A 14,453-nucleotide genomic window follows, 5' to 3' on the forward strand; every position below is an offset into this window, starting at 1 on the left:
TAGCATAGCCGAATGGCAAATGCTGAGGTTTTGTGTCTCACATTGGGACAAAACCCTGATTAAAATTTTAAATTATTAAATTTTTCCTTTCTAGAGTTCCTGTTCTTTGTTCATGCCCAGTTGGCTTAGCTCAAGACATCATGTCACTAAAATGTCCTCAGATATAAAGCCAGTTATTTAAAGTATTCTGGATTTGAATTAAAGTATTCTGTTGTAAGACAGCCAAAGGTTGGCAAATGATGTAAATTCATCCATTTAAGGTAACTAGAAGTTCTGTCTACTGAAGGTGAACAAGACTTTCGAGGACCTGCAGATCCTCCAGGAGCTGAATGACGCCTGGATTGAAGTGGGACCACAAATCAAGAATTACATGGAGAACAGTGTGGAGATTCAGCTTCTGCAGGTCTGACTCACCGGCTGCAGCTTTACTCTACAGGAAGGAAGACTTTATATGACTCATCGTGTATGATTTGATATAATGTGTGTGTGTGTGTGTGGCAGGATTTGTTAAAGCGGCCTGAGGTCGCAGTGCTGGTTAACATGCGTCTGGAGAACACATCCTGGACGGCCTCGCGGATCACACGTTTCCTGTCCACACCCTCGCCAGACACCCCTCAGAGGCCTGGAGCACCTCCCACCTGGCTGGACATCTACAACGACGTCAGCCACACCATCACCATGCTCGCACAAATCACAGAGGTTCTCCTTTCATTCTCCTTAAGCACTCTTGTTTCTTTTCCCGCTCAGTCAGAAATGTATTCCTCTACTGGGAATAAATGCTCTTCTCTGTCTTTCACCTCTCATATCTTTTGCATTTCCTGTCGTCTCCTGCAGTGTTTCTCCCTGAACAAACTGGAGGGGTTTGAGACTGAAGGTCAGTTGGTCAACAGGGCGCTGGAGCTACTGGAGGAGAGGGAGTTTTGGGCAGGTGTGGTTTTCATGCTTCCCAACTCCTCGTCTCCTAAACTGCCGTCTCACATCACCTACAAGATCCGAATGGATATTGATGATGTTACCCGCACCAATAAAATCAAGGACAGGTACCCAGAACATCCCACTTATATTCTACTTCTTATAGGCCTTTTCACTCAAGTTGTGAGAAAACAGTTTAGGTTTTGTGTGAATGGAACATATGAAACATGGACATTATGGAGAATTATGTTTGAATTAGGGTATTTTGATCTCTCTGCTGATGCGGCTTCTTTATTTAAGATATATTCACAAATTCATCTCTGTCATCAAAACAAAAGTTTGTCAATATTCATGTTGTGCCACCATTAAAAGAATTACCTACCAGCACTTCAACATGGATGAACAAAAGGATTTTTTTAATGATGTATTTGGTTTTTTTTCTTCAGGTTTTGGGATCCTGGTCCAGCAGCAGACCCGTTCAACGACATGCGCTACATTTGGGGCGGCTTTGTGTATGTCCAGGACCTGGTGGAGAGAGCTGTGACCCGCATCCTGAGCGGAGTTAAACAAACAACCGGCATCTACATCCAGCAGATGCCATACCCCTGCTATGTGGATGATGTGTGAGTCATACGTCACTGTAACTGTGCCACTCATAGATTGTGGGAACAGACCAGTGCAGCCACTGAGTTTGGGGGTTCAGTGCCGTGTTCAGGGGCACCTTTATGATAGCTGTCAATCTTAATCATTCCCCATTTCCCCATTTGATGTGTGGATTTGAACAGAATTTTAAAACTCTTTAAACTCACACAATCAGGATGTCCTTATCAAAAAGCTGAATAGATGCATCTTATTTTGCATCACCAAATAAGTCAAAATTTTGGTTACCTTTCCAACAGTTTCCTCCGAGTGCTGAACCGCTCTTTGCCGCTTTTCATGACACTGGCCTGGATCTACTCAGTGGCCATGATCATCAAGGGCGTGGTGTACGAGAAGGAGGCGAGGCTGAAGGAAACCATGAGGATTATGGGTCTGAGTACGGGAACGCTGTGGCTCAGCTGGTTCATCAGCAGCATTGTTCCTTTCCTGGTTTCTGCAGCGCTCCTTATTGCTATGCTCAAGGCAAGATGACCACTCACTTTACTCAAATAAGGAAAATACACACTATACAGATTGGAAGGCTGGGTGTGATCAGTCTGGTTTGCTTTAGGTGAAACAATATGTAATTGTTGAGCTACTTACTGTAATTGTGGTTTCAGCTGAAAATAACAGCAATGATATTTATGTGACAGCGCAAAAATCAAGAGAAAATTTAAAATCTCACCATCACACTGTTCATCTTGACCATCCAGAAAAAATATTATTGGCCTTTAGCCAGATTTATATGAAATTCAAGTTTTATAACTCTACAGCTAGTGTCTAACATTCAACTTTATTTTACTTACTTACTTACTTTTTTCCTCCTGTAGCCAATGACTAACCCATCTTCTCTTCCTTATTCTCCTCCTTATTTTCAGTGGGGGGACATCCTGCCATACAGCGACCCGACTGTTGTGTTTTTCTTTCTGACGGCATTTGCCACCGCTACGATCATGCAGTGTTTCCTCATCAGCACCTTCTTCTCCAAGGCCAACCTAGCTGCTGCCTGCGGGGGCGTCATATACTTCAGCCTCTACCTGCCCTATGTACTATGTGTGGCCTGGAGAGACCACCTCAAGACCACTCACAGAGTCTTTGCTGTGAGTAAAATCACAAAAGTCATGGAAACAATCAGAAAGTTTCCTTCCTTCTCAGTTTGATGTACAGTTCCAGAAAAAGACTCATAGCTGCACAGAATTAATGATCAATCATTACATTTATTTAGTATTATTAGTACAATACATGTACAGTTTAACTCAGAAAACTTTACATTCAATTAAAATATATGATTACAAGATTTAAAATGTTTTTTTTCCTTTTCCCTTCAGAGTTTCCTCTCTCCTGTGGCATTTGGGTTCGGCTGTGAGTACTTCTCTCAGTATGAGGAACAAGGGGTGGGCATCCAGTGGTACAACCTGCACTCGAGTCCTGTGGAAGGAGATTCTTACAGTTTCACTACCTCTATATTCATGCTTTATGTAGATGCCTTCATCTACGCTACTGCAGCCTGGTACATCGAAGCCGTGTTCCCTGGTAGGACTGCATTCACTTTTATTATAACTTTTATTTAGCTTCAAAAACAAGCCGCAGACTGGATTTGAGCTCTGGTAATGGCAAAAGTGTAGTGTACACTTTATTTCCTGTAGAGATAGGTTAAAGTTAAGTTACCATGAAAGAACCACAGATTCTCTTTTTTGTAAAGGAGTAAACCATGATGAAACCATCAACCTGCAACCTTGACCCGCTTCCCACCGCACTTCTAAAGGCCTGTCTCCCTGCTCTCACCACCCTCATCACAACCACTGTAAACTCCTCTCTTTCCTCTGGCCATGTCCCCTCCTCCCTAAAGCTTGCATCAGTCACCCCCGTACTAAAGAAACCCGGCCTTGATCCTGATTCCCCTAACAACTACCGCCCCATTTCCAATCTGCCTTTTCTATCAAAAATCCTCGAACGTGTTGTTGCCAAACAACTCATCACCTACCTAGACTCAAACGACCTCTTCGAACTCTTCCAATCTGGTTTCCGCTCTAAACACAGTACAGAAACTGCCCTCCTCAAAGTGACAAATGACCTTCTGCTATCCTCTGACACCGGCTCCCTCAACATCCTCATCCTCCTTGACCTCAGTGCTGCCTTTGACACGATCCACCACTCCATTCTCATCTCCCGTCTTCAATCCACCCTCGGCATCACTGGCACCGTCCTCTCCGGGCTCAGATCCTATCTCTCCGACAGACACCAATTCATTGCCATCAACAACTGTCAATCAGCCACTGCTCCTCTCATCCACGGTGTCCCCCAGGGCTCTGTGCTTGGTCCACTCCTCTTCATTCTATACATGCTTCCACTTGGTCAGATCCTCCGTCACCATGGTCTCCAGTTCCACTGCTACGCCGATGACACACAGCTTTACCTCCCCTCCAAAACCATCACTGCCTCCACCCTCTCAACCCTCTCCAATTGTCTGACTGCCATTAAGACCTGGATGCAAAATAACTTCCTCAAACTCAACTCCAACAAATCCGAAGTCCTCATCATTGGTCCTGACTCCCTCACCCACTCCACTCAGAACTTCTCCCTCAACATTGACGGCTCCACCATCACCCCCTCCACCAAAATCCGTAACCTTGGAGTTATCCTGGATCCCACTCTCTCCTTCCTCCCCCATGTCAACCATATCACCAAAACCGCCTTTTTCCACCTCCGAAACATCGCCCGCCTCCGCCCCAACCTGTCTACTACCGCTGCTGAGACACTCATTCATGCTTTCATTACATCAAGGCTCGATTACTGCAACAGTCTTTTCTACGGCACCACCACCAAAGTCCTCAATAAACTCCAATACGTCCAGAACTCTGCTGCACGCCTCCTCACCGGTACCCGCTCCAGAGAACACATCACACCTGTCCTCCGTGAACTTCACTGGCTTCCAATCAAACACAGAATCAACTTTAAAATCCTCCTCACCACCTACAAGGCCCTCAACAACTTAGCACCCCCCTACCTTGCTGACCTCCTTCATCACCACGCCCCCTCCCGATCCCTCAGGTCCGTCTCTGCCAACCTGCTACAAGTCCCCCGGACTAAGTGCCGGACCTGGGGTGATCGGGCCTTCTCTGTTGCTGCCCCCACCCTATGGAATTCACTCCCCCCTCACATCAAAATCTCCCCAACCCTCTCCTCTTTCAAATCTGCACTAAAAACACACCTTTTCATACTAGCCTTCAACTCCTAGCTCCCACTGGACTCGTCATGTTTTAACCTTTGTTTTTGTCTTCTTTTGTTTGTTTGTTTTTTTTTAACCTTTTATAACTTATAAAAATTTGTTTCATAGCTTTAAATAGGGAAATAGGGAAATTGTAAAGCGTCTTTGAGCACCGCATAAAGCGCTATATAAGTTTGATTTATTATTATTATTATTATTATTAACTATAAACGTCCAAGTCTACAGGCACTGAACATTTCTCAAATGACAGTGTTTAGTTGGTGTCTTACTTGCATATTTAGGACTGAACTATAACTGTAACTTTTCCAAGGTTTCCTACATTAGTCTCAGAATGAGACTAGATTAATCAGTGCAAAGATAATAACAAAAGAAAATAACTTGTTAAAACAGTCAAATTAAATCTTGATAACAGACAAAATAACTTTTTTTGCTTAATGTTTCCACAGTGTGCTGCAGTTGCTTTTTTGATAATGTTGTAATTGTGTGTTTGGCCGATGTATCTGTAGAATAGCATAACTCTGAAGTCATACAAGTGCTTTGCTGAAAACAGCTTTACAGAGGAATGAACTGTGGCTTAAGAATCTCTGGTTAAACTGAATCTTTCTTAAAACAAATAAACCAGCCTGACCTTTGTTTAGATCCAGTTTTGAAAATGCCAAAACATTCCCTCAGCTGAATGTGTGCATGACTGATGTGTGTGTTTACACCAGGTGAATATGGGATCCCGAGACCCTGGTACTTCATCTTCCAGGTAAACTACTGGGGTGGAGTCCCCCTGGAGGTGGGCATGCCAATTCCCCCTGCGCCCACAGAAGAGGATGAAGGTACGAGACTCAGGAAGCTGCTGTACATCAGCACCTGTTGCTCTTTTCTTACACTGAATGTATTAATAGATATTACAAACTACCATCAGTTTGTAAACAGAAGTCACATGACTCATATCTTGTACCATTGTAAGTAGCATTGGACAGTTTTAGTAACTTGTTATCCTGCCCAGTTACTGCTGTCTTCTCGCCTGGTCTTCATACCAGTTAAACGACCCTGCTTGTAGTTTAAGCCTATTAATACAAATCAAGTAAATGAGATAAGACAAAAATTCCATTGACTACACAGTTTAAGAACTCAAGCAGAACTCAAGTCCAGACTAAATACATGTGTCTGTTATCAGATCACATTGAACCAGAACCCAATAATCTGGTCCTTGGAGTGACCATAAGAAACCTGGTGAAAATCTACAAGAAGGGAGCCAAGCTGGCCATCAACCACCTCAACATGAAGTTCTACGAGGGGCAGATCACCTCATTTCTCGGCCACAACGGAGCCGGCAAGACTACGACCATGTAAGATCTGAGGACTGAAAGATGATGATTATGTTTATAAGGGTAGTTTAGAGTTTATTTCTATAGGATTTTACCTTTTGTCACCTCATCTCTTGTACATTTTTGTTTGTTAAAGATAATTCAAGTGAAATTATTTAGTTTTTTCAGCCAGCATCAGCACTCATAAGGTCACAAATTAAAGTATGTTACATGTATTACATCAGGATCTAATAAACAAAGCATTTATACTCTTGTATCTGCTGTCAGATCTGTCCTGACTGGACTGTTCCCGCCTACCTCGGGGACAGTGTATATCAAGGGGATGGACATCCGCCATGACATGGACATCATCCGGAGGACACTGGGAGTTTGTCCACAGCATAATGTTCTGTTCGACATGTAAGACTCGTCTCAGCTGTGTCTTCTGTGTTCTGCTCATACTGATAATAAGCTGTCAAGCAAGTAACTGGTCTCATTATTATTGATTTACGCGTTTTCATATTTTCACTGTGTGTGTGTCTCTCTCTCAGTCTAACGGTGGAGGAGCACGTGTGGTTTTATGGGTGTCTGAAAGGTTTGTCTGAAGCAGAGGTGAAGGCTGAGCTGGACACTCTGCTGGACGACGTCGGCCTGCTGGAAAAACGACATGAACAGACCAAGAACCTCTCTGGTAAACTCACTAGTTTAACTTCTATATTAAAACATGACTTGACCCTCTCGTGTGTAAATCTGTGTGAATACAAAGGAGGTGTCAACTCTTTCTTGATGAATTGTTTTCTGTTCCAAAACTAAAATCCTCCCTGTCTGTCCATCAGGTGGGATGCAGAGGAAGCTGTCTGTTGCAATAGCGTTTGTCGGAGGCTCCAAGGTGGTTGTTCTGGATGAACCTACAGCTGGTGTTGACCCTTACTCCCGCCGAGGGATCTGGGATCTGTTGCTCAAATACCGTAAAGGTGTGGGCCAGGAGGGCTGTGGAGTTGTGCAGCCTGGGGGGGGTCAGGACCTGGCAACATGTTGTGAAAGGGAATTTCTTCAAATTTGGTACAAAAGTCCACTTGGACTCAAGGATGAACTGATTACAATTTAGTGGTCAAAGGTCACTGACCTCACAAACCACATTTTTGGCCATAACTCAAGGATCCATATGTTAATTATAACAAAGTTTCACACAGATGTCTAATAGGATAAAATGATAAAGGGATGACATTTTATATACAAAACAATAAAGGTCAGCTTCACTGTGATTATAATGTTCTGCAAAAAGAACAGAACAGGAACAGAAGGGGGAGATTGTGACCATGTTTCACATTTGGTCGGATATTGAATTGGTGAAACTAATCTTGGGGGCCCAAGATTAGTTTCACTAAGACTTTATTAAATTCCTTCAGAGTCTTCAATACAATACAACTCATCCAATATTACTTGAGAACTGTGTGGTAATTTCTAGTTTTCCTGGATGGGTTGAGAGCAGGCCTTGATTTAAGATCAGATTAAATGCTTTTCATGAAAGAGTATGCTGGCCTAACCTGCCAAACCACCACTGCTCGTTTCAGTGTGACACCTCATAGTTTCATCAGCTTGAATTGAAGACATTACATGAAGAAAAATAATCATTTTGTATTAAGAAAGGTTTTGAAATCATTACTGTGACACCTTGGTGTACTTTGCTGGGAGGATTGTTTGAAGATTGATTGCTTGTTTCTTTCTCATACTAGTGGCATTGTTTATTGTAGTGATTGACAAAATTAAGTTGCTTCTTTTGTCAAAAGTATTAATCGAGGATTGCTTAAAGATTGATTGCTTGTTTCTTTCTCATACTGGTGGCATTGTTTATTGTAGTGATTGACAAAATTAAGTTGCTTCTTTTGTCAAAAGTATTAATCGAGGATTGCTTAAAGATTGATTGCTTGTTTCTTTCTCATACTGGTGGCATTGTTTATTGTAGTGATTGACAAAATTAAGTTGCTTCTTTTGTCAAAAGTATTAATCGTTTTCTTAAGAAAGAATTATTTTTTCCTTTCACCATGTGCTACAACTGCTTTAATCTACTACTCTCAAACCCTGTTTCCAAACCCCCATTCCTAATCTGACACACTTCGCACGACAAAAAAATGTATGAGAAATAAAATAAAGTTAACATGTTTTACTCTGTCAGATCGGACCATCATCCTGTCCACTCATTACATGGACGAGGCGGAGCTGCTGGGTGACCGCATCGCCATCATCTCTCAGGGGAAGTTGTGCTGCTGTGGCTCGCCACTCTTTCTGAAAACTAAACTGGGATCTGGCTACTACCTCACTGTGGTCAAGAGAGCAGGACTGGACACCAGCATGCCCAGCAGTACCAGTATCAGCACCAGTACCAGTACCAGCACCAACAAGCTGCCTCCTCTTACCAAGGTTTTTCAGCGATGCTTAACTTCACATTCACATAGTTTCAGTCCAAAAATTGAAAAAAAGGGTCTGGCGAGGAGCCGTTCATTTTCTTGTATTTGAGGCAGGAATCTCGCTGGAATGAGAGCATGGGTATACTCAGGCTAGGTGATGACAGCATTGCAGGAGTGAAATGACAGAAACACAGAAAAAGCCTCTTAACATTAAAAAAAAAGACTAATGACAATTCATGAAAGAATCAAAATCCACAGACATTTTGGCTTTCTTTGCAGATCGTGTCACACCATCATATTTGACTTCTCTGTAAATGTTGGAAACTGTGTTGTGTGTTTCAGGACAGCGAGTCCTCCATGAGTGAAGACACAGGGCTGGGAAGTGAGGAGAGCAGCTCATGTGAGTGTTAAACTTTCTCTTAACTGAGATGGTTCAGTATTATTGAAGTACAGTTTGGTGCATTTTCACTTTCTACAAGTAATAATTAAATAAGAATAAAACACCACATGATCTCCTTCCTCATCATCATCATCTTCATGGCAGACCTGGCAGCTTTGCTCGCCCTGGCGCAGCACCACATCCCGGGTGCGAGGCTGGTGGAGGAGTCGGGGCGTGAGGCAGTCATGAACCTGCCGCAGACGTCCGCCAAGGACAGCAGCCTGGCTGTCTTCCTGGCCGAACTGGATCAGAGGCTGAATGAGCTGGGCCTCAGCAGCTACGGCCTGTCAGATAGCACACTGGAAGAAGTAAGTATCTACGTTATATTTACATTTAAAATCTTTTAGATGGATGAACATGGTGGAACCTATGACATAATGACGTTGACAGTGTTTTGTTAATTACTCTCACTGCCAGAGGAGGGAGACAAAAGCACCCAACAAGGATGGATGTAAAAAATAGTCAATTAAACTGCTGCCGCTATGAAACTGTGCAAGTAGCAGTTGCCACGAGCTTAAACATCATAGCACACAACAGTGCATCCTGAAACACCTCTGCACTAACCTTACCAAGTTATATATGCGCTACGGATTTGTGTTGTAACACAATCTCCATCTCACCCTCACACCCACCATCTGTGTTCCTTTCCCACCTGCGTGATCTCAGCCAGGTTTTAACAGGAAGGCTGGATATTTGTGGAGCAGCCATGGTCATAATGGGATTAAAGCTAGCATCAGATTAACACTGATAGCGGATTTATGGAGCCTGATAAGAGGTCTGTTTGAGCTATTAAGTTCTCTCTCCCTGATCTTCTGACCTCTGTAAAGCTTCTGGATGCTCTTTTACTGCCACCTGCTGTCAGGACTTGTGGGTGCTTGTTTCATTGACAAAATCCTTGTTTTAGACCTTGTAGATTTACCCTGATAAAAGGTCTTTCACACTTTATATCACTTCAAATAGCATCTAATTCAATTTGTAAAGAGTTTAATCTTTTATCATGATATCTCATCTTTTCCAGATCTTTCTGCGAGTTGCAGAGGAAACCGGTGTGGATGCTGAACCAGAGCTGCAGGATGAACCTTCCCCCAGTCAGCAGCAATCAGGGCAGCGAGTGGAGAGACAACATGCTGAAGAACCAGAGACAGGTGTGTACACACACTCACAGTCACACAAATACATGTATGTATCACACAGTGTTTCATGTACAGTCAGTCTGCTGTCTTGTCTCCTAGTCTGACTGTTTGTTTCCATAATGCTGCCAGGAAGGAAAAGGCTTCGTAAGCAAGGTACCCTCAGATCACCCCTCACTGAAAATCTGAATTAGATAGTTAATAGTGTTTTAAATTTTCCCCATATTAGATATATCTGAAAATATTGTCACGCTCCTTTTCCACTGAGCATAGGTTCATGAAAGTTAACATGGACACCAACATTTTTGTATTGAATCTTCCGTTTTTAAAGATTTTTTTATATTTCACTGTCAACTTGTAGAATTACTCAGTATTTCAATTAGTTAGCCATTACACTTATTCTTATTGAAATTTGGAATACATTACTGTTTTTGAATAAAAGATTTATTTCCAAAAAACAAGACAGCATTAAAATGTGTGAAGTCTGTATTTTTCCAATCAAATGTGAACCTTCATCATCTCAGAGGTGGACAGCACTGAATGTTTGATCTGAGCCCATCATATCAGTGTAAACTCACATTTTACCTTCCCTGCATGCAGAACCTGAGGAAACAGACCCGCTAAGCGGAGATGGCCAAGGCGGGTTGCCCCTGACCGGATGGTGGCTGACCTGGCAGCAGCTGAGAGCTCTCTTCATCAAACGCTGGCTTTACGCTCGCAGGAGCCGCAGAGGTTTCTTCGCTCAGGTGATGACAAACACCAGCAGCAGCTTGTTAGAAGGCTAGATTCAAAGTTCATCTGTCATTACAAGATTCATAGTTTCCATAATGAAAACAGGGGCTGTGCCTGCTTTGTTAGTTACTAATAAGTTGTTAGGGTCCTCATTGACTTATTATTTAGTGTTTCTCTGGAAAAATAGCCCTTAGTCATTTTTAAGTATCAGACAATCTTTTTGTAAGTTTTCTGGAGAAGTCACTCAGCTGAAGTTTGATTTGTGCTTCAGATTGTTCTGCCTGCTGTGTTTGTGCTCATCGCACTGCTCTTCAGCCTCATCGTACCGCCGTTTGGGAAGTACCCTTCTCTGCAGCTCCAGCCCTGGATGTATGGAGAGCAGTATACCTTCTATAGGTGGGCCTGCACCCAAATATTCACCATTACATGAGTGCAGAAAATATTTATGTTCATCAAAAAATTGCACTGATAGCTGCTGCATCTCCATTTCATTGGTAATCTGTGATCTCAGTCTACTCTATTACTCTTTCAGTGGTAACCTACTACAAACTGGAGGTTTAAATTTTATGTTTTCTTCATTTGATCCTTTGTTATTGTTATTCAGACCTCTGATTTCATATTTACAGCAACGATGCCCCTGGAAACCCGGCCATGGAGAACCTGCTGGAGGCCCTGCTTGACCAGCCAGGTTTTGGTACCAAGTGCATAGAAAAAGAGGAAAAGGAAAACAGCATGTAAGGCGACCTCTTTACACACAGACAATGTCTGCCATTGATCAGTTGTGTTTTATTTAGGTAGTGGAATCACACATAGGTTTCTACATTGTGGACAATAAGTTTCTCAGCATACTTCAAATGGAAAACTGTTTAGTAATTAAAAACATAGGGATACAAACAAGTACAAATGTAGTCATTACACTTTATAAAAACCTTACTGCTTAAGGTGAAGCTACATTTTTCTGTCTCTTGTGGAATCTTCACAAAGTATAAAACTCTGGATTTGAGTTAAGAAATTGTCGGTGACCTCTACTGGCATTAGTATAAATTGCCACAACATCTACTTTTCAACTTTATCTCTGTCAAGACAAGTCTCTGGTTTTGTGAAAATCTATAACTGTAGCTATAAATATTCACATTGTTTTTGTGCACTTATTCAGGCAACTTTTCAAATTTTGAATTAAAAACCTTCAATCGCGTTCACTCTACTATATGTTCTCACTGCAGGAGCCCTCAGTGTGAAAGCGAGCGGAGCAGCTTCTTCATGCGGCCACAGTTGTCATACTCCACCTGGAAAATGTTCAGCAGAGGCAACTGGAGCAAAGAGAGACCCTCTCCTGACTGTCAGTGCAGCACAGAGGAAGTCCGCCGGATGCTCCCAGACTGTCCACAGGGTGCTGGTGGACTTCCGCCTCCACAGGTCAGTTTGATGTCAGATGAGATTGTGCTGTTGAAGGATCTGAGCTCTGCATTGAGAACATGCAGATTGGACTGAAAACATCATCGCTACACATATGAAATTATCCTGTTTGTTCACTTGAAATGGAGCTGAGTAAACTTAATAGTTTGAAAGGATGATTCAAAATGTATCTTAATTTAAAATCTGCAGCCTTTTAACATCTTTATTAAAGGTTTGCTTGAATGTTATGGACAATACTGTCATCTGTTCATATAGCTAACCTCACTGCTTTTAGTTGACATCTTTTCATTTTATCATTTTTCAGATCAAGAGGCTAACTGGAGACATCCTCCAAAATCTGACAAGTTATAACGTCTCTGATTATCTGGTGAAGACCTACTCTCAGATCCTTAAGAAAAGGTACTTCAATCTATAACATTCATACAGTAGGAGTATTTTTTATCACATTTATCATATGTAAATTGAGTTTAAAAAAAAAAAAAGGCAGTCTCTGTCTTTAATGTCAATGCCAGTTTTGTTTGTTAAATAATTAATTATTTTTTATTTCCCAATGAGGAAAATGGCTCATAAATACTTGTATTCCCCTTTCAATGCCTTTCAGATTAATATAAAATCTGATTAATTGTAAATAAATACTATAGAACCTTATTGATAGTTTTATTTTTAATAGCTGATGTTGATCACATGCAAAATATTTACACTTTACAAACTACGTTCAGACAAACATTTGACCTTGAATCAAGTCTGATGATATCAGACAAAATAATGGAAATATCTGCATGTTTCTAAAAAATATATGTTTCATTTTGTAGTTTGCATATAAAATGACAGCTGTGGTTAGTTTCAGTTTCTTCAGTAAATTTTCCTCACAGATTTACAGTTTCCCCTTAATGTGTCATTCACAGCCTGAAAACCAAGAAGTGGGTGAATGAATTCAGGTAAGTTGCTGTCATGAAAAACATCTTCAGTGCCTATAACTTTAATATTTTGCAGCTCGAGATTTCTATACCCGTCTACACTCTTATAAAGAAAAGGCACAAAACAAACCATCAGACTTAGCACCGTTCCAGAAGTTAATTAAAGTTAAATCATTGTGCTTTAGATATGGAGGCTTCTCTCTCGGAGGCAGCGCCACCCAGACTTTATCTCAGGTGCATCATGTCGAAGACTCGATCTTGGCAATCAGGACTCGTTACCAAGTTCCACAGGTGAAGTGAGGTTTCAGGCTTGTTTAACCAACGCTGCTGTTTTCCTGAATGTTTCTAATGTTTCTGATGTTTTTTGGTGCATCACAGAATAGTTCACTGGACAATCTCCTAAACAGACTGCCAGATTTTCTGGGAGGACTAAACAGTCAGAACAATGTGAAGGTAAACATGTGTCTCTTTTTTGTGTATTTAGTCTTTACTTAGTTGTTTGCTTTTTTTCTTCAAACATAGACATCTGCTATGTGTAGACATTTCTAGCAGTGCAGTCAAGTCTAATAGTGAAATATGTGTCTCTCTCTCTGCTGTACTCAGGTGTGGTACAATAACAAAGGTTGGCATTCTATGGTGTCATTTGTTAACGTGATGAACAACGGCCTGCTGAGAGCCAGCCTGCCACCAGGTTCAGAGAGGAGAAAACACGGCATCACTGCCTACAACCACCCACTCAACCTTACCAAGGAGCAACTCACCGAAATGGCCATGTTAGTTCTCTGCTGTGGTGTTTTGGGGTTGTTATTGGCAGATGTGGGTACTTATATTTATATATTTCCCCCAATCCGTTGTCAAGTGGGGAATTTGTCTCAATCAGGGCTCTTTATTCCCAATAGATTACCTATTTGAAGGAACTTTTAAGTCTATTCAATATAATAATTTCCTTTAATTGGCAGTAATGTATAGCATGCATGATAGTTTGACCAAGAGAACCTTGAGCCAATTACACAGAAGAAGCTAATTTAATAATTGGAATATGCAGTCATAACCAGCAGGTCATTCTATAACTATTTTAGCTTTGCTTAATCATAATGCACAGTATGTTTTGTTTATGTTTACCTGACTCTGAGTTTCTCTTTCAGGATGGCCACATCGGTGGATGTTCTGGTTTCTATCTGTGTGATATTTGCCATGTCCTTTGTGCCGGCCAGCTTTGTCCTTTTTCTGATTGAAGAGCGAGTCAGCAAAGCCAAACACCTTCAGTTTGTCAGCGGGGTCAAACCAATCCTCTACTGGCTGGCCAACTTTACCTGGGACATGGTCAGTACTG

General features: G+C 41.8%; 1 protein-coding gene across 1 annotated transcript in view; it reads left to right on the forward strand.

Moving 5' to 3' along the window:
- The window catches only part of abca7 (ATP-binding cassette, sub-family A (ABC1), member 7), a 32,936-nt gene that overhangs the window by 9,556 nt on the left and 8,927 nt on the right, over positions 1-14,453 (forward strand). The window contains exons 11-36 of the mRNA XM_062423449.1: positions 287-403; positions 502-699; positions 835-1,040; positions 1,359-1,535; positions 1,812-2,034; positions 2,430-2,651; positions 2,880-3,084; positions 5,491-5,604; positions 5,949-6,120; positions 6,367-6,498; positions 6,630-6,769; positions 6,915-7,052; positions 8,255-8,499; positions 8,829-8,886; positions 9,031-9,233; positions 9,944-10,070; positions 10,656-10,801; positions 11,059-11,183; positions 11,414-11,521; positions 12,011-12,203; positions 12,508-12,602; positions 13,109-13,141; positions 13,306-13,411; positions 13,499-13,573; positions 13,724-13,893; positions 14,266-14,443. Coding sequence (XP_062279433.1) covers positions 287-403; positions 502-699; positions 835-1,040; positions 1,359-1,535; positions 1,812-2,034; positions 2,430-2,651; positions 2,880-3,084; positions 5,491-5,604; positions 5,949-6,120; positions 6,367-6,498; positions 6,630-6,769; positions 6,915-7,052; positions 8,255-8,499; positions 8,829-8,886; positions 9,031-9,233; positions 9,944-10,070; positions 10,656-10,801; positions 11,059-11,183; positions 11,414-11,521; positions 12,011-12,203; positions 12,508-12,602; positions 13,109-13,141; positions 13,306-13,411; positions 13,499-13,573; positions 13,724-13,893; positions 14,266-14,443 — 3,906 coding nt within the window. The remainder of the gene's footprint in view (positions 1-286; positions 404-501; positions 700-834; positions 1,041-1,358; positions 1,536-1,811; positions 2,035-2,429; positions 2,652-2,879; positions 3,085-5,490; positions 5,605-5,948; positions 6,121-6,366; positions 6,499-6,629; positions 6,770-6,914; positions 7,053-8,254; positions 8,500-8,828; positions 8,887-9,030; positions 9,234-9,943; positions 10,071-10,655; positions 10,802-11,058; positions 11,184-11,413; positions 11,522-12,010; positions 12,204-12,507; positions 12,603-13,108; positions 13,142-13,305; positions 13,412-13,498; positions 13,574-13,723; positions 13,894-14,265; positions 14,444-14,453) is intronic.

This window comes from Scomber scombrus, chromosome 8 (genome assembly GCF_963691925.1).
Source record: "Scomber scombrus chromosome 8, fScoSco1.1, whole genome shotgun sequence".
Taxonomy (NCBI): Eukaryota; Metazoa; Chordata; class Actinopteri; order Scombriformes; family Scombridae; genus Scomber; species Scomber scombrus.